The following is a 25,099-nucleotide window of genomic DNA, read 5'->3' on the forward strand; positions in this document are numbered from 1 at the left end:
GAGAGAGACGTCGAACTGCTGGAATTTGTCATTTTCCACTGTTAATTAATGCTGAAGAAGTTCTGGGTTCTCCTTTGAATTGGACAAGGATTTGGGTCGGGTCTATAGGGGAAAATGTGGGCTGGGAATTGGATTAAAGTGTTGGATTTCTGAAGGGATATGGGCTGGCTGGGATGGGGTTTTGGGCTGCTGGTGGAGTTTACAAATTGTTGTTGTATTATTAATGTAAGTAATGTATGGAATTATTGGAATGGGGCTGGAAAATGGGCTGGGAATTTAAAGGGAATTGGGCCGATTTTTGGTATTAAGAAATGGCCCAAAATGGTTCTTAAATGGGTTTATGGTGAGGTGAGTTAGATTAAATTTAGGAAATAGCTTTAGAGATTAATTCGGCTAGAATCTAAATGAATTAATATTAATTAGTTAACGAGCTTCTTAATGTTAACGAAGTAAAATAATTAACTTAATTATAAACTAATTACTTTAACAATACACGACTAAATAACCAAATATTTAAATAAAGCTAAAATCCTTTCGAGACAATTTTTGAACATTCGTAAAATATACTAATTAGACACATAATTATATAATAATTAACTTAATTATTAACTACTTAACTCAAAATTGTAAACTATTAGATAACTAGACAAACTAACCAAATATCTAATTAAACAAGATCTTTTTGAGACGATTTTCCAATATTTATAAAATACACTTATTATATAAATAATTATATAAAAGACATATTATTATTTAAAAATTATAACAAGTGACAAACTATTTGAAAAAAAAAACTTGCAAATTATTCTATATATATATATATATATATATATATATATTTTATTTCTATATTTTTTTTCTTTCAAAATTTCTAAAATTAATTACTTTAAAACATTTGAAAATTAAGAAGCTCGAAATTAATTATTATCGGGGAGGGTCAAAATTAGGTGTCAACAATCACAGACAAGAACTGCAAGTGCAAGGCTAGGACTACTACAAACGCTAACAACCCAAACCCTCGCAAGGAAAGCCAACGCGCTAACCCTACTAACCTACAACCTTAATACGCGACCTCCACTCCTTCCTATCTAGAGTCATGTCCTCGGTAATGTGAAGCTGAGCCAAGTCCTGTCTAATCACCTCTCCCCAATACTTCTTAGGCCTACCTCTACCCCTCTGCGTACCCTCTACAACCAGCCCCTCACACCTCCTCACAGGGGCGTCTGCGCACCGTCTCTTCACATGTCCAAACCATCGCAATCTCTCTTCCCTCAGTTTGTCCACCACAGAGGCCACTCCCACCTTCTCCCGGACAACCTCATTCCTAATCTTATCGCTCCTAGTGTGCCCACACATCCATCTCAACATCCTCATCTCCGCAACATGTATTTTTTGAACATGTAAGTTCTTGACTGGCCAACATTCCGCTCCATACAACAAGGTCGGTCTAACTACCACTCTGTAGAACTTACCTTTAAGTCTAGGTGGAATTTTCTTATCACACAAGACTCCAGAGGCAAGCCTCCATTTCATCTAAGCAACCCCAATGCGATGTGTGACATCATCGTCGATGTCACCACTTCCTTGGATTACAGATCCCAGATACTTAAAACTTTCTTTCTTAGGAATGATCTGTGTGGCAAGTCTCACTTCCACATCTATCTCATCCAACGCATCACTGAATTTGCACCTTAAATATTCTGTTTTGGTCCTACTCAACCTGAACCCTTTGGACTCCAGCGTTTGTCTCCACACCTCCAACCTTGCATTAACTCTATCCCGCGTCTCATCAATTAGTACTATGTCATCCGCAAATAACATAGACCAAGGGACCTTCTCCTGAATAGACCGCGTCAACTCATCCATCACCAACGCAAATAGAAAAGGGCTAAGGACTGAACCTTGGTGTAAGCCCATCTCAACTGGGAAATGTTCCGAGTCTCCTCCCACAGTTCTAACCCGAGTCTTGGCTCCACCGTACATGTCCTTTATCGCCAAAATATAAATCATCGGGACACCTTTAGCCTCCAAGCACCTCCAGAGGACATTCCTCGGTACTTTGTCATAGGCCTTTTCAAGGTCAATGAACACCATATATAGGTCTCTTTTCCTTTCTCTATATTTTTCTACCAGTCTTAGCATAAGATGAATGGCTTCGGTAGTCGATCGTCCCGGCATGAATCCAAACGGATTCTCAGAAATGGACACCCCTCTTCTCACCCTCGTCTCCACCACTCTCTCGCAAATCTTCATAGTATGGCTTAACAATTTGATACCCCTGTAGTTGTTACAGTTCTGGATATCACCCTTGTTTTTATACAACGGAACCATTGTACTCCACCTCCATTCATCAGGCATATTTGTTGTCTTAAAAATAACATTAAACAGCCCAGTTAACCACTCTATACCTGCCTTGTCCGAGCTCTTCCAGAAATCCACCGGAATCTCATTGGGTCCGATCGCTCTTCCCCTACTCATCCTACTAATAGCGCGCATAACCTCCTCGATCCTAAAACACCTACAGTACCCAAAGTCCCGAAGTCTTTCAGAGTGCGCCAAATCACCCAACACAATATCTCCGCCCCCTTTTTCATTCAAAAGTTTGTGAAAGTATCTTCGCCATCTTTGCTTGATGGTGGTCTCATCCACCAATACTTTGCCTTCCTCATCCTTGATACACTTCACTTGGTCCAAGTTGCGAGCCTTCCTCTCTCTTGCTTTTGCGAGTCTATACAATTTCTTGTTTCCACCTTTGTCCCCCAGCTCGACATACAAGCGTTCGAAAGCTGCCGTCTTCGCCTTCGTAACTGCTAACTTAGCTTTTGTCTTTGTCGTCTTATAAACTTTCTTAAGCGTCTGCTTCTCTTCCTCGTCTACGCACTCCACTAACTTCGTGTATGCAGCCTTCTTCGTTTCCACTTTGCCTTGGACTTCCCCATTCCACCACCAATCTCCTTTATGGCCTCCAAATTTACCCCTTGATACCCCTAAAACCTTTGAAGCAACTTCCCTAATGCAACTAGTTGCTTTATTCCACATGGTGTCCGCATCCCCACTACCACTCCAAGCCCCCATCCCAATCAACTTCTCGCCCATCTCCCGAGAAAGATTTTAATATTTAAAAAATTAAATTGTGTATTCATTATATTAATTTTAATGTCTTAAAATAAATAATTTAATGAATTAAATTATTATTGTTGCTATTATTATTATTATTATTATATATTACTAAGTACTCTTATTAAATTTTTAAATTATCCGCGCAACGCGCAGGCACGTATTACTACTATACTCATTATAATAAAGATTCGTGCAAAAACGTGTGAATTGATATATTCCAAAATAAACAAAAAATAAAATAAAATCCCATATAAATGGAGACTTTAATTTAGTATAAATGAGGTTTGATTCTAACGGACATTTTTAATGGATGCAAACTATTTTTTAAAATTAAAGTAGTAAGTGTATGCATGTGCAAATTGAGTTATTATTTTAATGAAAAACATAGATAACTATTATTTACATATTAGATTTAAATGTTTCAATACAAAAGTCGGATAGTAAAAACAATTGATAGAAAATTACCTAATAAAAAATAAAGAGAAGAAAATAATAAAAGAGATTAAAAGGTATCCTAGAATTATCAACGATTAAGCTATTACCATTAATAAATTACTGTTGAAAATCATTTTTAATGTGGTGTATGTTCCGCTCCTTGATTAAACTAATAAACTATTCAATCTTTTTTTACTTGTGCTGGTCTATTCGATAAAAAAAAATCTTCCAATAATAGCCTTATTTGAATTATCCCTTTTCGATCCATATCAACATTTCGTATAGAAGAATATGATGAAATAGGGGTTGAACACCCCTCTTTAGATAAAAAGCAGAACGCCATCACTGTATCTCTATGAGTTTGAGAATCTAGCTTTTTAGTTATTGAGTTTTAATTTGAATTAATAACTAAAAACATATAGATAGATATTTTTATTCTAGACAAATTTGCCAAAACCCAATATATAAACTAGCATTTTGATGTTAATTTTGGCACTCAAAAAATATGGAATCCCATAGTGTGGAGAGAATTGAGACTCAAAATCAGATTCCACAAATTATGGAGCCTAGTAAAGGAACCTCTTTCTTTAGAACATGTTTCAATGGTATTAATGCATTATCAGGTAAACATCTCATTATTTGTTGTTGTTGATTTCAAGACACATCCAAAAGTAGAAATAAGTGATCATAATCACTTAGCTTATCGAAGATATGATCCAAAATAGGAGAATATGAAGGTCGTGAATTAAAGTAAAAAGTTATAAGTCAAGTAGTCGTGTTGTGTAGTTTTCCTTATAAGTGGTATTAGTATTTTATCCTCCTAATTTCTTATAATGGTTAGTTTTACGTATTATTTCCTTTGTTTCAGTTACTATATTATTTGTTGGTGCTACTGGTATACTCTTTTCTTTCTTATTTTGTTATGCTTTACTTGAGCCGAGGGTCTATCGAAAACAACCTCTCTATCTTCATAGGATAGGGATAAGGCTGCGTATATATACCAAATACCCTCTCCAGACCCCACTTATGAAATTTCACTAAATATGTTGTTGTATTGTACTACTTTAATTGAAGTTATATGCACCGACAGAGTAAATGTTTTTTTACGTTATTAGTATTGTTCAACCTGTTATAACGAGTTACTTGTTATTATTTCTATCATCTTACCTATGCTTATGATCACATAGATAAATCTATTTGTAATCACCTTATAAGTGACCTGACTGTATAAATATTCAATAACTCGATACATAAAACTTGAACTCTTTTTTTCTCTTTCATATAGGAATTGAAATAATATCAGTACCCTATGCACTTTCACCAGGAGGATGGTTATGTTTGATGCTACTTTTTTTAGTAGCAATTATATGTTGTTACACAGGAATACTTTTACAAAAATGCATGAGTGTTTCACCATCAATCAATACATATCCTGATATTGGTGAATTTGCTTTTGGTAACAAAGGAAGAATCTTGATATCAATTTTCTTATATCTTGAACTATACTTTGTTGCAATTGAGTTCCTCATATTAGAAGGTGACAATTTGCATAAATTATTCCCAAATGCAAAAATTCATTTTGGTTGTGTTAAAATTGTTGGAAGGGAAGTATTTGTTTTATTAGTTGCTATTGTAATATTGCCAACAACATGGTTGAAAAGTTTAGGTTTATTGGCTTATGTTTCTATTGGTGGAGTTTTGGCTTCAATTGTTTTGGTTTTTTCAATATTTTGGATTGGTGCAATTGATGGTATTGGATTTGAAGAAAAAGGTGTGATTTGGAGATGGGATGGATTGATAAGCGCAATAAGTATGTATACATTTTGTTATTGTGGTCACGCTGTTTTCCCAACAATATGCAATTCCATGAAGGATAGGAGCCAATTTCCCAAGGTGATAATATCTTATTGATAAACATGTATTACTTTAGTTTCAGTTTACGTGGTATTTTTTGGGCATAATACATAAATGTGTCTTTTAACTTGGCCTCATTTTACGTTTATGTCCTTCAACTTTGGGTATGCACAAGCAGACACTTAAACTTGTATAAAGTTGAACATGTAGACACATGAGTCCTACATGTACATGGCATTATACACGTAGGATAAAAAAAATGACATGTAGGATGCCATGTAGGACAAATGTGTCTATTTGTTCAACTTTATACAAATTTAAGTGTCTATTTGAGCACACCAAAAGTTGAAGGGTATAAATGTGATTTGAAGCCAAGTTAAAGGGTATATTTATGGATTATGCCTACTTTTTGACTAGACATAAATCTTAAGAAAGAAGGAAATCATTTTTTTGAAAGTTGTGGTTGTATATCGTTTCATGAAGGGCGTAAAAGGAAATTTAAAGTTATGTTATTTTTCTGTTATAGAAAAATCAATGACAGACAAATTAAAAATTATATAAAAGTATGTCATAAAATGAGATGGAGGAAGTAGTACTCCCGTGCCACATAGAAAGTGTTTCAACACTTGAAAGTCGGAGAGAAGTACTCCAACCACATAAATAGACAAAACAATACAGAAACATACAGAAAGACACAAAAATATACAGAACTGAAAACTTAGCGTGAGATCAAAAACTTTTCAATCTATAAATAAGATATTTTTGTTCAATATTTGAATGAATATGAAGCTGGCAGATGACATTTCAATTTATAAATAATCATATGTCTAACTATAAAAAAAATGACATTTCATATTTTCTCATACTAAATTATAAATACCTTTGCTATAGCCTACATGCCATATTACACCAATAATTATAAACATATTTTATTTGATCATCGTATATATAACTTAAATTTTTTTTTTCTTTTTTGGCAAACAGGTTTTATTTGTGTGCTTTATATTAAGCACCATAACCTATGGATCAATGGCAGCTATGGGATACTTAATGTATGGACAAAATTTAATGTCACAAATAACATTAAATCTCCCTACTAGGAAAATTAGTTCAAAAATCACGATATATACGACACTTGTTAATCCAATAACAAAGTATGCTCTTGTCGTCTCTCCAATTGCAATGGCTATTGAAGATAAATTACCTTTACAAAAGAGTAAATTTATCATAAGCTACTTCATCAGAACATTTTTAGTCATCAACACTGTCATTGTGGCGTTAACCGTTCCATTCTTTGGATATGTCATGACATTTACAGGCGCTCTTTTGGGTGTTACCGTGTCGATATTGTTACCATGCCTATGCTACGTCAAGATCAAGAAGCCTTCATATTTGGAAGTTATGTTTATTGGGATGATTTTGGTTTTTGGTTCTTCAATTGCCATATCTGGGACTTACACTTCTTTGAAAAACATTATTAGTCATGTCTAGAGGTGACAGATGAATGGTTTAGACATAATTTGGATGGATCAGAATAAATTGAATCAATGGGTTGTTGTTCAATCATGTCCTAAGTTTATTTGGACTATAATGAGCCGAGTCAAGATGAGCTAAATAATGATTTGTAGCCCAAACCGCTCAACTTGACCCCACTTTTTTTTTGAAATATTAATAAATATTATAAACCAATATTCCCAAACCAATCAAATATTATGTGCACATATTCAACTAAGGAATCAATTTGCATAACTTCTATTTTCTGCTAAGCAAGTAAAATTCAAAGCCTAGTGACTTCACCGTTATAGTGGGTAAAGTTCAGTTACTTTAATGTGACAATCAATAAATTTGTGACTTTACTACCAACGAACATACAAAAAAAAAGGAAGACAAAACAAATACTATAGAAAACATTACAAAACATTCAAGAAAAAGAAACCGTAACAACAACTAATGTTATAAACCTATATATGTAAAAACTACAGTACATACTAGTCCTGAATCATTAATTCTAAGTTGTAATTGAAACTTTGTGATACTAATTGAATTTCATGTCTAGTTATGCTCCCTTTTCATTCATTCATTCCCAAGTTGGCATTCTGAAAATACCCCTTCTACTAAATAACTAAACATTCCAACTTCGAAAATGCACATCTAGACACCTTAACTTGTCGTCATTGTTTCTCGTGGACATCCAACGTTGACATATATAACACATATATTACGGAAGGTGTCTAGATAGTCATTTTGTAAGTTGGAGTGTTTAGTTAAGATGTATTATATCCATATCTATGCGCTATGCGCGCCAATTTCAAGTTGCACACTTTAGAAGAATCAAATAATACATAAGGTCTCATGGTAATGAAAAGCATTGTTTAGACCGAATCAATGGGTCGTTTCTCAATCCTATCCTAAGTTTATATGGACTATAATAAGTTGAGTCAAGATGGGCTAAATAATGATTTGTAGCCCAAACCGCTCAACTTGACCCACCCACCCCCTTCTTTTTTTTTTGAAATAGCAATAAATATTATATACCAAATATTCCCAAAGCAATCAAATATTGTGTGCACAAATTCAATTAGGGAATCAATTTGCATTTCTATTTTCTGCTAAGCAAGTTGAATTCAAAGCTTGATGACTTCACCGTTATATTGGGTAAAGTTCAGTTACTTTAATGTGACAATCAATAGTTTTGTGACTTATTATCAAGGAACATACAAAAGAAAGGAAGACGAAACAAATATTATAAGCATTATAAAGCGTTCAAGAAAAAGAAACCGTAATAATAACAACAACACAACGTTATAAACCTATATATGTAAAATAAAAACTACAGTACATACAAGTCCTCGATTTCCATTTTGTTTGATATGATCTCGCGTGAAATACAATATGTTAAAATTGGTCAATGAAAAATTCTCTCCGTTGATTTTCGAGTCCTCCCCATTTTAAAAGACGGAAATTTAGTTTAAGTTTATATATGTTGTATGTTAAAAATGGCCAATGAAGAAATTACCGTTAGAGGTGTGCATCGGTCGGTTTGGTTCGATTTTATGTGTTATTGGTTCGGTTTATCGGTTTTCAGTTTGTAAATACGTCAAACCGATAACCAAACCAATAACATTTTTCTAATCGGTTTATGGTACTTAACGGTTCAGTTTTCGGTTTAACCAATAAGAAAATACTCATATATATGAATATACACGGTAAGAAATTTTTCATATAAACCATATGATTTTTCCAACATTTAGCATGAAAGTAATAATCATAAAAGTAACAATCATTTTTCTTGCAAGTTTAGACACATTCAAAGAAAAAAGTGTGAAAGTAACAATCATTTTTTAGCAAGTCTAGGCAATTGGCACATTCAAGTTAAAAGTGTGGTTGCAATTACAGAATGAAACAATAATTAGGGTTTTAAGTAATAGTGAGATTAAAGTAATAGGGTTTGTAAAATGTTATATAATTAGGGCTTATTGGTCTAGGGATAAAATAGTAAATTTAGTATAGTCTTATTGGGTTATCGGTTTAACCATTAATAAAAATCATAAAATCAGAAACCGAACCAATAACCCAATAAAAAATTTTGCGAAATCGTTTAAAAACCATTAGCCCAATAACCCAATATCAATAAACCAATAGTGTTTTTTTCGGTTCGATTTATTAGTTAAATCGATTTTCGCGCACCCCTAATTACCGTCGATTTCCAAGGCTTCCCATGTATATAAGACGGATTTTTATTTTTAAGTTATTATTTGAGTTATTCATTTTTATTCATATTTATTTAGTACTAACACTTTTACTAAGTGTCTTTACAGGTACACAGAGTTGTTTTCCACAAAGCTATTCTAACGGAGTTTGAATTATAAATTTTATTATTGTGTATAGTATTGACGTTAGGCAAACTTAGTCCGTTTCTTATTATTGTTTGTGTATACTACTTATTCATTATAATTGTATATTTATTTTTATCTCCTCAATTTGAAAAAATGAATTCAGTCGGGACTCACAATAGTGGATTTCGAAGGATGCCTAACATCTTTTCTTTGGAATAACTTGAACCCCTTACCTAAAATTTCTTGGTTTCCTAGTTTTTTTCCTAAAATTAGGTGATGACTCTTTTAAAATTCCTTAAAAAATTAATTAATTGATTATTTTTTAAGTCAGCACAACTTTTCGCTCTATTTGAATAGAATAGAGATGTAAACAAGTAGTTGGGTGAATTTTTTTTCTTATAGATAAATTTAAAGCCAAAAAATGAATGAATTGATTGAAATAATGTCTCACTTGTGCAATAAATTAAAGTGGGACAAAAAAAGTGGACTAAGAATAGGAAAAATGAAACATGTGGACCTCCCTTAATTACTTTAATGATAGACATTTTAGCCCCAGCTCAATTATTTGTTTCCCTGTATCTTGAAACAATATACAATGGATATTTATAGGTGAAGAACAAATCTTGCACCTTTAAAAAGATACACTAGATAACAAACTTTAGCAGTACGTCAAAGTGAAATTTTTACGATGATTAAATCTTACACTATTTATATATTACGCCCAATAATGTTGTAGTAACATTTATTTGAGAGGAACATTTTATCATGTACTGTTTTTATAGAGGAAAACTATGCATCTGACAATTCACTTTTCTGAACTATACTAGTCGAGGATCTTTGGAAAATAATTTTTCTAGATAAGAATAAATTTTGTGTATATCTCAGATTTTGCTTATTGTTTATACTTGGTTTGTTGTTGTTGACTGTGCTTTTGGGTAAGTCTAATTCAAGAAGAGTTGGTAAATTAATTAATGAGATCAATGATGTTTTGGAGTATTAATATATGATTCATGACCTTGTACCCATAAAATTATATGATTTAAGCTGTCGACTCGACTTTAATTATGATGCAAACTTTACTTAATTCTACGGTGAACTCTCAACTCGTATTTAACACTTGCCTTTCTTCCTCAGTAACATGATTCAAAGTAGATTGATTAGTTCATCTAATTTTTGTTGTAATTAATTGCTCGTATTTCTTAAGTTTTTAAAAAATAAAATTTACAGCTTAAAATCTACAAAAATAAAGTAATTATCAAGAAAGGAGAAATGGTCAAACTTGCTTCTCTGCTATGGAAAAAATAAATAATCTACTTAACCCTTTGTTATATATAATGAAATTAAAATACCCCATATTAATTAATATGCTCCTTATTGAATCAGCATATTAATTTACTATCCTAATGAATCTATATGGTGAATTATGATAAACTCACAAGTGTAGATTAAACAGTGAATGAAATTCAATTGTTGTCAGGTGACAGCAAGGAATATATATGGACCAAAGTTTTTAAAATCTTGGCTTATTAATGATAAATCTAGTTATGATTTTTCTGATACAAAAGATTAAGTTTGAATGATTTTATTGATACGAAATAAAGTTTAATGATTTTATTAGATAAATTATTAAAGTTGAGTGACCTTTCGAGATATTAACTTGGACAAACAAACAAGTTCAATTGGAATACAACTAATTAGGAGTGTACAAAATCAAGTCAAATCGAAAAAAAACCCGACTAGTGGTTGGTTTGACTTGGTTTGGTGTTGGAAAAAAAACCCGCCTATATTTGGGTTGGTTTGGTTTTAACTAAAAAAAATCAACCCGAGACCAAACCAACCCGACATTATATATATAATTTTAAAATTTTATTTTATACATAAAAATATTTACGTACTTTGATATAATTTTTAAATATTTCTTATATTTTTTCATAGTTTTTATCTTTTAATATATTATTTCAAGTTTGAAACTTAGAATTTTGAATGGTTCCATAAAGATTATAGTCCATAGTTGTTGGTAATTATAATAAAACTTAAATCAAAATCAAATTAATACTAATGCAAAATGAAAATCAATTTAAACACTAAGAATGACAATAATATTGAATATTTGTTCTTTGATTTTACATTGATTTAGAATAATCTAATTTTAATTTCCTTTATTATTTAGTCATGTAACTAATACTTATTAAACTTATTTTAGCATGATTTAGTACTTTTAAATTATGATCATTTTCATTATGACTTGTTAATTTGCAATATTTGTTTTACGCGATTTCATTTTATTTTATTTTTGGATATTTTAGTGTCATTAATCATATCATTGTTTGTGTTGTATTCTTAAGAAACACCTTAGATAGTTGTATTTTGGTAGGACTGAAGAAATATTTGAAGTACAAGTAAATTATATGTTTGTATGAATACTTTAGCGGAAAACCCGAAAAACTCCAAAAAAAACCCGAATTTTATTGATTTGGTTTGATTTATACATTTAAAAATCCAACACAAATAGTTTAATTTGATATTTGAAAAATCCGAACCAACCCGACCATATACACCCCTACGGCCAATTATCCCTCAGCTCGTGCCCACTTATATGTCCAAATTTTTTGGCACTAATTGAAACATGGGTTTACACCACAGCACTTTTCACAGGGTAGGGACCCCTAAACTGCTTATAATGCTTTCCACACTATTTCAACCCACTTCCCTTCTTTCTTTCCCAACTTATTACAAAATCCCGTAATACTCTAGATCCGTTTCAAAAAGAATAGTCTAGTTTAACCTGTTACAAAGTTTAAGAAAATAAAAGAAAATCTTTAATTTTGTGATCCTAAATTAAAGTTATATCAAGTATACCAAAAAATCATTTAATCTTATGGCCTTAAATATGTCACATGAAATGTTGAAATTAAAATATTGCTGAAAAAGAAAAGAAGTGTTCTTTTCGAAACAAATTAAAAAGAAAAGGAGGGGAGAATATTAATTTACCACTACAGATAACTTTGCATATATATATCAAACATAATATGAATTTATATATGATTTCAGCCTTTAGGCTTCTTACTATTAATATTATTACATTTTTATACATATGAATTTAAGTATAAGTATTATTTATTGTATTTTAATTTTCGTGGATTTCTACCTTCAAATTTATGTTTTGCGTCTAAAGTATTGTTCTAGATGAACTAGGTGTCACAACGTTGCATTCGCATATGAATATAGTAATTAGTTGGTTGATATAGAGAAAACCTGTAATTATAAACAATTAAATCATATCAAGTGTGTAATGATTTTTCTACATTGTGAGCTTTAAAATTTAAATTAAGTCAAAGGTTAAATTTGCACCTTAATTATGTGAAATGAAATATACTTATCCTCTATTAATATATAGTTGGGGTCAAATACACGAGTCCGTAGTTAAAACGGTTAATTTTTTCTTCCAAAGTACATAAAAGGTCACTCAATTTTTAGTTTAACCAAAACGAAACTTCACTATACTGTTAGTGAAATGTAATTTTCCTTTTTCTTTTCCTGCAAAAGTTTTGCTCTGTCAGTGAATATGTTAAAAAAATTTACTAAGGTATATATTTTTTCTTCTGAAAATCGCTTCTCTCTCAACGATTTGTTAAAGTTTTATTTTCTTTCGATTACAGCTTCAATTTTTATTTTTAAATGATTGAAGCTTATCACTCAGTGATGTCATGAAAGATTAGTTACTGATTTCACTTAAATGTACATATCATTTTGGTTTTGTGTTATGAATGGGCCTAGACCAGTATTGGTAAAGCAGCCCAACACCGGATTAAGTGGCTATTAGGCTATGTGTGGGTTTCGGGTTGATAAATAGAGACTTGTGAGAGCAAAATAAGTTTATGTGTATTATGATCATGCTTAGGCAAAGTCTATATCTCTCATCTTGATTTCTCTAAGTCTAGCTCCTTGTCTCCTTCTTCAGTTGATCCTAGTTCTTACTTTCAATATTTCTGTATTTCTGTTTGGGATTTTACCTTTTGAGTTGTTGCATTTACTTGGTGGAATTGTAATTGATCTTTAGCCTAATTAATATAGTTGAGAAACGAGTTAGAGACTTAGAGTTATCGCTGGATTCGAGTTCATTACATTTTGAAGGATAATATTGACCAATTCTCAATTCTCATATTGTATTCATATGTAACTATCATGAAATTGTTGAATTATGTGATTACCTTACATCTTTCATCAAAAAAGTGTTACAAATAAAGAACATATTCTTTCTTTGTACGTAAATAAAACAAACACAAAAAGTTGAAAGGTATAATAGTAAAATGATATATATATATATATAGGGGTGTACTGACAAAAGAATTATCATAATTCCATGTCGGTTCACAATTTTTTTTGCGACAATATATATACCTATAATATCATAAATCGATAGGTTTTCGACGTATTATTCATTGGTGGGGCAGTTTCTTTTGCGGTCAATATCCTTTGAATTATGATTTGGTTAATAATATTCAAAGACCAAATGATGATGAATTTTGAATTAAAAGTCGTCGATATCGAATGATGTATATATTGTTTGTAATCATCAGTCGATATGACTTTGTAATAGATCTTGTTTAGTAAATGTCTTGATTGAGTTGCATTTTTCTCTATTAAAAAATCTCAATTTGCTTTAAACGAGTGCGACCTAGCTTGGATGGAATATATATAATATCTATTTAGTTACATTATTCATCAAGGGATTATTTGTTTTGACACATAATATATAGCATGTAAATAATGGAGCTTGAATTTAACTCAAGTATCTGAGAATTAGAATTGTTTAAGTTCATATAAGAAAATCACTCTTTATTAATTATTTTAATTCTTAGATTCTATAATCAAAGTAGAATTCTCTATGTGGGATAACCAGTCAAGAAATGTTGAAGTGATGATACTAGAGTAAATATTGAATCAGCATTCAACATAGGGAATTATGTGATTTTGATCCATTGTAAATTACCTTGTAAAATAATTAATATTTGCCCAATCACAACTCAAAAATATGTACTTTTGGGTATATTTCAAAGAGCAGTATGCATCTATGTAAAAGTTAACCAGATTGCATTTCAAACAAAATTATAAACATTCTTTATTTTATTTTATTTTTGTTAAAAAAAATTTAAGATAATTTTATTATTACTAAAAAAATTAGGCCTTCAATTTTGGAGGCTTAAGGCATATGCCTCATCTTTAAAGGGCATTGAGCCACCCCTGCTAAAGTAGAGAAGCTGTCGACTCGGAATATGTAAGTTTTAGCTTCCGGTTCAGGCGAGAAAAAAGGTATTGCAGTGAAGGTGAAACAGAGGAAGAGTGTTAGAAGAAGAAGCGAAGCCATGAGAGGAAAACAGAGTCAGGGGCGGCTCAACGTTAGTAAAGTTCGAGGCCTAAAATATAAAAAAACTTCATATTTGTATTTATTCAAAAATTATTTTTCTTACGCTATTTAGATGAAAATTAGTATTTAATATTGTTTTTTCAGTTATTAGTTTCAGGTAAGATTTTATCAACTCAACATTAAAAAACATCCTTTCAATGAGACAATTATTATATGAATTGTTAACATATTTCTATAAGTAATAAGTTGACAAATATTAAATAAAGATAAGAGTTAGAACCATAGAATTTGACTCAAAAAGTTGTTGACTTGATATACCCCATTTTAGTATGCTTGTAGTAATGCTTAAAACTAAAATTTAAAAAGAAATTTAAAAAAAAATTGTAATTCACTTCGTTCAACACTTTTCACTATTAATTGTTATTTTTAACAAAATACAAAATATAAAAGTGGGTAAAATATACTTTTTATCATAAATAATCAATTTTTTTCTATAAAAAATTTAACACATAATTTATTCTTGATAAAAATTTGAGCTCCCAAAAAGCAAAAGCCTTATTTCCCAAAGCATAGAGCCGTCAATATTACTAGTATATATGATAGGGATGTAGGTAGTTTTCCCACAACATGAATGTTTAGCCCAGCTAAATATATAGGCTTCACCAATTTAACACAAGAAACTGGAAAGCTAAATTACATGAAGAAAATATCTTTTAGTACAAGTTTTATTCAAATTACACCAATCAAGGCAACATGTAATCATATATCATATGTCATATCATACTATAAGTGGAAACAATAAAAGTTAAAAGTTGAATCACGGTTTTACCCCTACTATAAATTAAAAGTTATAAAAAAATTTAATTATTTAATTTAAATATTAAATTATATTATTTTAATAAAAATATTGATGACTTTTGCACTTCCTTAGATTAATTCCTATCTATATAAAAATGTTAATGAAAAAAAAGAAAAATGAACTCGTACATGAAAATGAAAGAATAGCTATCTTGAATAGATACATTAACCAAGTATATGAGGTATTCATAATATGTAAATATGATACAAAAGACTAAACTATCCTTCTAGCTATATATATATATATATATTATACTAAAAGTGGGAAACCACAAAAGTAAAAGTTGAAATACTATTTTACCCCTATCTTAATTCAAAATGTTATAAAATATCTAAGCAATTAAATATTAAATAATAATTATATCATATTATATTAAATACTAAAAATGAAAAGGTGTTTTAAAACGCATTTTAAGAATGTCTCTCCATTCTCCAACATAACTTTTAAGCTTTCTACAAAATTCTAGGCAAACTTTTGGCTTATAAATATCATGTGCATGTGGTAAAGTTATTATTGGCAAATACATAAGCTAATGGCATAATACATATATTGGACCCTAAACTTGGCTTCAAATTTTAACTTTGACCTTTAACTTTCATAGTGCACAAATAGACACTTTAATTATCCAACTTTTAAATAAATAAACATGCGATTTTTGCAGCCAAAGAGCGTGAAATGCAAACGCTCCAATGTGTATTAGTGAGCCACTCAATGGCTGCCAACTAATTAAATATTTTACACGTCGATTTTAGAACAAAAAAAATCAAAATTTATTTTAATTTATATACAAGAATCAAAATTAATTCCTCCTAATGGTTTTTAGAGCTTGGAGCTGGTGTGGAGGAAGAAGGAGAACGGCTGGTTGGAGGTGTTTGGAGTTGGGAGCTGCTGGTTGTTTGAGGTTGAAGCCGGCTCGCTGGTGGTGGCGTGAGCGGAGGGAAGAAGAAGAAAATGAATGGAGGTTTTGGGTGGTTTCAAGTGGTGTTTGCTGGCTGAAAAAGGGAGGAGTAATGGATGTGTTTGTTCACTTGTTTGGGGGTCATTTGGTGGTGGCGTTTTGCCTGAAAAAGAAGAAAATGAACGGGGGTTTTGGGTTGCCGGAGATTAGCCGGAATCCGGGGTGGTAGAGTTGTCATTTCAACATTTTTTTACTGTTGTGGGACTCGAAAATTACTCCTAACTCGCGCAGAATACGTGCACATCACGCGTTTTGCCAAGTAGGACACGCGTGTTTATTTATTAAAAGGTTGGATAGTTAAAGTGCATGCTTGTGCACTATGAAAGTTGGAGGTCAAAATTAAAATTTGAAGCCAAGTTTAGGGTCCAATATATGTATTATGCCTAAGCTAATTCACCTTTCATAGCTCAGATGAAAAAAGAAAATGATTTCATCAATTACAGAAAATGCTTAACCATGGATGTCGCAGATTAAGGTAGAAGGTTGTAGTGGAGTGTTCTCTTGATTTCCGAAGGGTTTAGACTTCGTGGTGTCTGTCATAGTAGTACTTTTATTCTTGTACTGTCTTTCTTTTGCTTTCTACCCCCCAGTTATTTTTATTGTGTTTTGGTTATTGCACTTTCTTTTTGTTGTTATTGTCTTGCGAATAAGATATATTATGTCGCTACTTTTGTCAGAAATAAGTATTATCTTATTCTGGAGAAAAATATGAAGCATACTTCATTATACATAATTTGCAATTTATAGAATTTGTAAGTGTAATTACTTCCCTCTCATGGTCTGTGCCTTTTGTTTTTCCTCTTTAAACTTGTAGCTTCCAAATTCCGAATATGGATAACTTATTGATTCTATATTTATTTTCTATCTATAATCTATATGAATAAAGTCTTGCGAATGATGTGTATGTTTTATTTTTCTTCTATTTTTTGTGTGTTTTTCTCTATTAGACTTCACCAATCTAATTTTTATGAATTTTTTTTATCATTATTGTAAGTATGTATTGTTATTTGGCTCAAATTAGTCATGTGACCTTTTTTTTTGCTTAAAAACGGAAGGATTTTATTTATATTAAAGGATCAGTCATACAAACGAGGAACTGGTCCTTAAGTTACGGCTCCCATAGCATCTCCATCTAGTTCTTTAGTTACAAACGATTGAGATGCAAAAAAAATGGGAAAATGCATAAGTACCCCCAGCCTATACCCGAAATCTCAGAGACACACCTAACCTTTACTAAGGTCTTATTACCCCCCGAACTTATTTTATATGTAATATTCTACCCCTTTTTGGCCTACGTGGCACTGTCTTGTGGGCCCAGCGCATGTTGACATTTTTTTCGAGGATAGTGCCACGTAGGCCGAAAAGGGTAGAATATTATAGATAAATTAAGTTCGAGGGGGTAATAGGACCTTACGTTAGGTGTGTCTCTGGGATTTCGGGAATATGCTGAGGGGGTACTTATGCATTTTCCCCAAAAAAAATATAAGGCTGATTTCTATCTAATTAAGCCTGGATCCATTGATTTCCTTCCGTGGACTACTAGTATGTCAGCAACTCTATTAGCCTCCCGCAGAACACGGCATTCCATCTGGAGTAGCACAATGACCTGCAATCAGAAGAAATATGTGAGAGTAACGAGTTATTACTATTTAACGAGTTTAATTAGTAGAACCTGTGAATCCAAGGCGTTGAAGGAGATATTTTAACTACTAAACAAAGTTCAAAAATTACCGATAATAGCTTCAACGGAATTGATTTACTGATGGTCTTCAAAGGAAATTTTAATTGTTCTAACGAATATATAAAAATTCACATGAAACACACGTGTAACCCAGAGACTAGTTAAGCTATATGCACCGATTGTATTTTACCATTTGTTAAAGATTACTAACAAATGCTATAATACAGAGGATTTTAATTTAAATTTAAAATCTTGAAGAGACACAAAACAAACAAGACATATATATATATGTATGCGTGATCGAGAACTTTACTCTCTAATCCCACAGGTGGGATCTGGGGAAGGTAGGATGAATGCTAACCCTTACTACCTTCTTTATGGGGTTATTTTTAATGTTTCCGAAGCAGACTTGCAAGAATAATATGACAACAAGAGACAAAGCAAATGAGGCCATGTCTGAAGCAATTTTTTCAGAAATGTCGAAAACTAATACAAGGCATGCAATGAACTCTTCTTCACTAAGCTTTATTCAGAGGCCTCCAGCTTGTTGTTTCTATACAACCATAATCCTCTTCTGCTTCCTCTATACCTTTAACCATCTCTACTTCAAAGTTGGATTGACAACTCACAACGAGACGACATTTCTGCTTAGCATAACTGGAGATTAAGAAAGCAAATGTGTTTGTCTGCAAGCACACCAGAAGATTTTCACAAGGAGAGCAAATTGGAGAAACAGAAAAATAATGACATGAATTTAGTTTACTTTAGTTGAACATAATAATGGTCTAAACAGGATTTTACCAATCCACCACGTCATGTCTCCATTTTGAAAGCAAGCCCCAAAAATGTGTTCATTTGATCTGATCTGCAAAGAAAATATAAGTTAAAAGTAATATTGGAAAACACATAACATTTGTAAAAGTAATGAAGCATACCTCAAGCATAGAAGTCTACCTCAAGCTTGTCTCTAGTCATTTCTTCGACATATTCCTTAATTTTGGCCCAGACACCACGATCATAAAAAAATGAATATAAAGGGCAAGAATATAAGCAAAGCTGTATGGACAAAATTTAATTTCACAAATAACATTAAATCTCCCTACCGGGAAATAAGTTCGAAAATCTCGATATATATGACACTCATCAATTCAATAAAAAGTATGATCTTGTTGTCTCTCCAATTGCAATAGCTATTGAAGAGAAATTACCTTTACGAAAGAGTAAATTAATCGTGAGCTACTCCATCAAAACATTTTTGGTCATCAGTACGGTCATTGTGGCGTTAACCGTTCCATTTTTTGGATATGTCATGACATTTACGGACGCGCTTTTGGGCGTTACCGTGTCGATATTGTTACCATGCCTATGCTCTCTCAAGTTAAAAAGCCTTCATAAATGGAAGTTATGTTTATTGGGATGATTTTGGTTTTTGGTTCTTCAGTTGTCAAATCTGGAACTTACACTTCTTTGAAAAACATTATTAGTCATGTCTAAAAGTGACGGATGAACGGTTTGGACATAATTTGGATGAGTCAGATGGACTGAATCAATGGGTCATTGCTCAATCTTGTCCTAAGTTTATATGGACTATAATGAGCTGAGTCAAGATGGGATAAATAATGATTTGTAGCTCAAACCGCTCAACTTGACCCCTCTTTTTTTTTTTTTTTTTTTGAAATATCAATAAATATTATAAACCAAATATTCCCAAACCAATCAAATATTGTGTGCACAAATTCAATTAGGGAATCAATTTGCATAACTTCTATTTTCTGCTAAGCAAGTTAAATTCAAAGCCTAGTGACTTCACCGTTATATTGGGTAAAGTTTAGTTACTTTAACGTGAGAATCAATAATTTTGTGACTTTATTATCAACGAACATACAAAAGAAAGGAAGACAAAACAAATACTATAGGAAGCATGGCAAAACATTCAAGAAAACTACAGTAAAATAAAAACTACAGTACATACTAGTCCTGAATCATTAATTATAAGTTGTAATTGAAACTTTGTGATACTAATTGAAATTCATGTGTAGTAATTGTATTCCCTTTTCATTCATTCATCCCAAGTTGTCATTCTCAAAATACCCCTTCTACTAAACAACTAAGCATTTCAACTTTGAGAATGTACATCTAGACGTATTTATGCGCTATGCACGCCAATTTCAAGTTAGGCATTGGAACTTACTTGTTTCATGCTTTGTGGTAACTGAAGATTACAACTTCAACACGAAAGTTGCACACTTGAGAAGATCTCTAACAATACATAAGATCTTGTGGTTATGAAAAGCAAGCACGCATACAATATCTCATCTGTTATAATAAAGAACACAAGTGCGTTATTAACCACATTAATGTTATCAATAAACGAAAATGGATATAGAGAAACCGCGTTGGAAGAAGGCATACATACATGTCTTGAGGATCGGTTCATCTTTTGAAGCCTTTACAGGTTGATATGAACTCTCTGCAAAGAACATATATTGTATAAGTTAAAAGTAATATTGGAACAAAACATAACATTATTTCTAAAAGGAAATTTAATGTGTGAAAGAAGTTAATGAATTCGTACTCATACTCACATTTTCTATACCATATACCATTGTAGCATACATCAAGCTTGTCTTCTCCGGTCATTTCTTCAACATATTCCTTAATATTGAAGATCGACTCTTTAAGCTGAGGGCTGTACCATAAGCTTATCCCATCTAATGACGCAATATCTCCAAAACTGTCTGGAATGTCCATAAGCTCATCACATCTACGTATATATAGTTCCTCGAGCACGGGAAAGGATTTCTCTGCATCAACCTGCCATTCAGAAAATTTCACCCTAACCAATGTTAGAGATTTGAGATTCTGGAAGGTGACATCTTCCATGTTCCATTCTTTCCCCTCCTCGATGGTTGCATCTTCTAGACTTAGTTCTTGAAGGTTGGGTAGTCTAGCAATTCTTGACAATGAATCGGATGTCAGAGCGAGCCATTGCAACCTCATTTCTTCAAACTCGAAGGGAAGCCGTGTGTATATTCATGGAATGAATACCAAGAAGAAGCAGATAAACGGAGTTGTTCAAGTTCGTTAAGGACATCCAATCTTGGAAAACAAATCTTCTCTGCTGAACAATCTGGTAGTCGTTCGATACAGAATCTTAAGGTTTTGAAGATTAGGAAACCTTTTGAAAAAATCCTCCGTGTCTTCTGAAACGGGAAGGTAGAGCTCATATAATGTTCTCAAATTTTCTAACCTTGACTCCTCGGCTAACACAGTTGGTTCGTTGATGTATGGATCAAAGAGAGCACAACACTCCATCCGCACATCTCGTAGCTTTGCTAGACTCCAAAAACAAGGCGATAATATCATGTACATATGATACCTTTGAGTTATGCACCACCAGAGTTTCTAGATTGCAGAGGTTTGAAAATGACGGAGGGAGAGCTTTAGCCTTCATCCAAACGATTAAGTACTTCAAATGAACGAGCATACCGATTTCATTCAGCAAAGAATCTGTCAATGTTATGCCCTTCATCTGAGCCCATCCAATCTCTATTGATTCTACCTCATCATCAGCCCATATCATTTTCCAAATACAAAGATAAGACTTTATCCTAATCCCTACATACAAAACAAAACGTACATTTTGATATTATTTACAAAGAATTTTCGATTCTCCTCTTTGTTACGCTTGACTTTATTTGAAGAGCGAGTGTAGATTCGAGGCCGATAACGTCCATTCACTGCTCCGCAAGAGGTAAAATCGGATCCTATTCTGACCCTTGTTTTTCTTTTTATTAAAATTTCAAATTTTTTTGCTTGAAAAAATCATGTTCTAGAGTCCAAGTGTATGCAGATGCGTTTTGTGATAAGTCATGAAGTTATTTATTCTTTTCGAGTCTCAAAAGATATAAACAAACGTTTTCTTTGAGTTTTTCATGTCAAAGAAACATGTTTGTAGTTCTTTTCCCCCAAGTCTTTTTCATATATTCAAACTTGTGTTCTTAGAAATTCTCACCTGCCAAAATGAGTGTATGTTTATTTTCAATTAAGTACATAGTTGTGTATTACATTATAGATAGATCTTTTACCTTGAAATGGAAGTTCTATGCGTGTGACGTACACCATATGTTATTCACACTCTTCTACACTCTTTAATTATTATATTATGAATTCTCATAGTTATTACATTAATTATTTCTATCGTTCATCTTTCCTTATATTAACTTTTGATCAATTATTTTTCATATTATTAACTGCCCCTATATATGTGATAACACGGTGTTGTTATTATTCCTTGGACGAATCATGCTTGGTTGAACAAATTGAAAAATTGTTTACAAGTATATGATATGTATCTTTGTTGGGTTTAAGATACACAAGTGATTATATATATGATTTCAGAGATAGAATATATTCTTTAATTTTAATTTTAGTTTTTTCGGTAAAAAAAAAAGGAAACCTTTCTTGGTTAACTATGAACAGTCAAATAATCATCTTTGATTTATGTACACAGTCAATCGAGAAGTCAAATAAGAGAGCCAACAAAAAGAACGTCATTTATTATGTTATAGCTTATAAAATAAAAATTAATATACAAAAATAGTTCTAAAAAATAAAATGTAGTTGTTCTCCACATGTTCATATGACATCTAGGGGTGTACAAAACCGAACCAAACCGCAAACCAAGTCAACCCGGAAAAAAAACCCGACTAGTGGTTTGGTTTTGAAAAAAAAACCCGACTATATTTGGGTTGGTTTGGTTTTAACTAAAAAAATCAACTCGAGACCAAACCAACCTGACATTATATATATAATTTTAAAATTTTATTTTAAACATAAAAATATTTACTTTGATATAATTTTTAAATATTTCTTATACATTTTCATAGTTTTTATCTCTTAATATATTATTTCAAGTTTGAAACTTAGAATTATGAATGAGCCAATAAAAATTATAGTTCACAACTTAGAATTATGAATGAGCCAATAAAAATTATAGTCCGCAGATGTTGGTAATTATAATAAAGCTTAAATCAAAATCAAATTAATACTAATGCAAAAAGAAAATCAATGCAACACTAAGAATGACAATAATATTGAATATTTGTTCTTTAGTTTTACATTGGTTTAGACAATTAAAATACATAATCTAATTTTAATTTCCTTTAATATTTAGTCATGTAACTAATACTTATTAAACTTAATTTTAGCATGATTTAGTACTTTTAAATTATGATCATTTTCATTATGACTTGTTAATTTGCAATATTTGTTTTACGCGATTTCATTATTATTATTTTTGTTGGATATTTTAATGTCATTAATCATATCATATTGTGTTATATTTTTAAGAAACATCTTAGATAGTTGTATTTTGGTAGGACTAAAGAAATATTTGAAGTACAAGTAAATTATATGTTTGTATGAATACTTTACCAGAAAAACCCGAAACAACCCAAAAAATCGAAAACCCCAAAAAAACCCAAGGTTGAAAAACCCGAGTTTTATTGGTTTGGTTTATGAATTTAAAAATCCGACACAAATGGTTTGGTTTGATATTTGAAAAACCCGAACCAACCCGGCCATGTACACCCCTAAATTGACATCTAAGTAGATTAAGAGGAATACACATGCAAAGCACATCTAGTTAGATGACAAGAGAAATACACAACAAATATCGTCTATAAGGTAATATTAGTGAGATACGACTAATTAAATGATTGAACCTCATCAAATTGAAATAAATATATACGTTATTGCACTTAACTAATAAATTTTTTCATTGACCATCTTCATAGGTTCATGTGAATAAGAGATATATATGATGATCCACATTGAACATTCACAAAAGAATCTGCCATATTATTTTGTGCAAAACTTATTATTCAAATTTTCGCTTAAATTTTCTGAATTGATAATCACGTGCAACGCATGTGTCGAAAAACTAGTTACCTTAAAAGTATGAACTCCTAACTTAAATGTTAAATTACTATAATATCCCTAACTTAGGTTGTGATTTTTTTCGATGAGTTGTAACTTTTCTGATAACTTATGACTTTTTTCAAAGGGTTGTGATTTTTTGATGCGTTGTGACTTTTCCAAAGAGTTGTGACTTTTCGAAAGGGTTGTGACTTTTAGAGAAGACACAAAAAACAAATGTTCATACTACCCTTTGTTGACTATAAATATAGGGGTTTCCTCTCATTTTTCAACCACAATTTTTTTTAATCTTCTACTCTTTTTCTTCTTGCATTTTAAAAAAATTCGTGTGATTTATTGTCGTTGAGTGAGTTCGAAGTTTAGCGGAATAGGAGGTACCACTATTCTGATGAAGTAAATTATTCTATCCTGACAGGGTAAATTCCTTAACCTTGAGTATGAAAAATAATTCTGATGATATAACAATTATGTTTTTGCTTAGTATATACATTAGTATGTAATTTTCCAATTTTGAGGTTAACATAATGTAGGGTGTGTTTGGTATGAAGGAAAATGTTTTCCTAGAAAAGATTTTTAGTGTTTGATTTATGAATGAAAAATATTTTTGAGAAATATCTTTTATTTTTGGGAAAATGCATAAGTACCCCCCCAGCCTATACCCGAAATCCCAGAGACACACCCAACCTTTACTAAGGTCCTATTACCCCCCCGAACTTATTTTATATGTAATATTCTACCCCTTTTTGGCCTACGTGGCACTGTCTTGTGGGCCCAGCGCATGTTGACATTTTTTTCGAGGACAGTGCCACGTAGGCCGAAAAGGGGTAGAATATTATGGACAAATTAAGTTCGGGGGAGTAATAGGACCTTAGTAAAGGTTAGGTGTGTCTCTGGGATTTCGGGCATAGGCTGGGGGGGTACTTATGCATTTTCCCTTTATTTTTACTAGAGTAGAAAATAATTTTTGAAATTGAAAATAGTTTTTAAAAACAAACTTGAATTTTTTTGGGGGAGTAGGGGGTGGTAGGGGTGGGTGAAGGGGGGGGGG

The 25,099-nt window shown here is 31.8% G+C and overlaps 1 protein-coding gene and 1 pseudogene across 1 annotated transcript; one reads left to right on the forward strand and one right to left on the reverse strand.

The window, feature by feature from the left end:
* LOC125852833 (amino acid transporter AVT1I-like) overlaps positions 1-25,099 on the reverse strand; it is a 78,136-nt pseudogene that overhangs the window by 42,015 nt on the left and 11,022 nt on the right.
* Positions 4,061-6,900, forward strand: LOC125852832 (amino acid transporter AVT1I-like). The gene is made up of 3 exons (XM_049532518.1): positions 4,061-4,178; positions 4,841-5,448; positions 6,394-6,900. The coding sequence occupies exons 1-3, from the start codon at positions 4,061-4,063 to the stop codon at positions 6,898-6,900; spliced, it is 1,233 nt and encodes a 410-aa protein (XP_049388475.1).

The sequence above is a fragment of the Solanum stenotomum genome, unplaced genomic scaffold (genome assembly GCF_019186545.1).
Source record: "Solanum stenotomum isolate F172 unplaced genomic scaffold, ASM1918654v1 scaffold6102, whole genome shotgun sequence".
NCBI classification, from domain to species: Eukaryota; Viridiplantae; Streptophyta; class Magnoliopsida; order Solanales; family Solanaceae; genus Solanum; species Solanum stenotomum.

Excerpts from the sequence above, each read along its gene's own strand:
- LOC125852832 (XM_049532518.1), top strand. The coding sequence starts at position 4,061 with ATGGAATCCCATAGTGTGGAGAGAATTGAGACTCAAAATCAGATTCCA. Across the intron at positions 4,179-4,840 it reads TGGTATTAATGCATTATCAG|GAATTGAAATAATATCAGTA; the intron begins GTAAACATCTCA and ends TCTTTCATATAG. Across the intron at positions 5,449-6,393 it reads ATAGGAGCCAATTTCCCAAG|GTTTTATTTGTGTGCTTTAT; the intron begins GTGATAATATCT and ends TTTGGCAAACAG.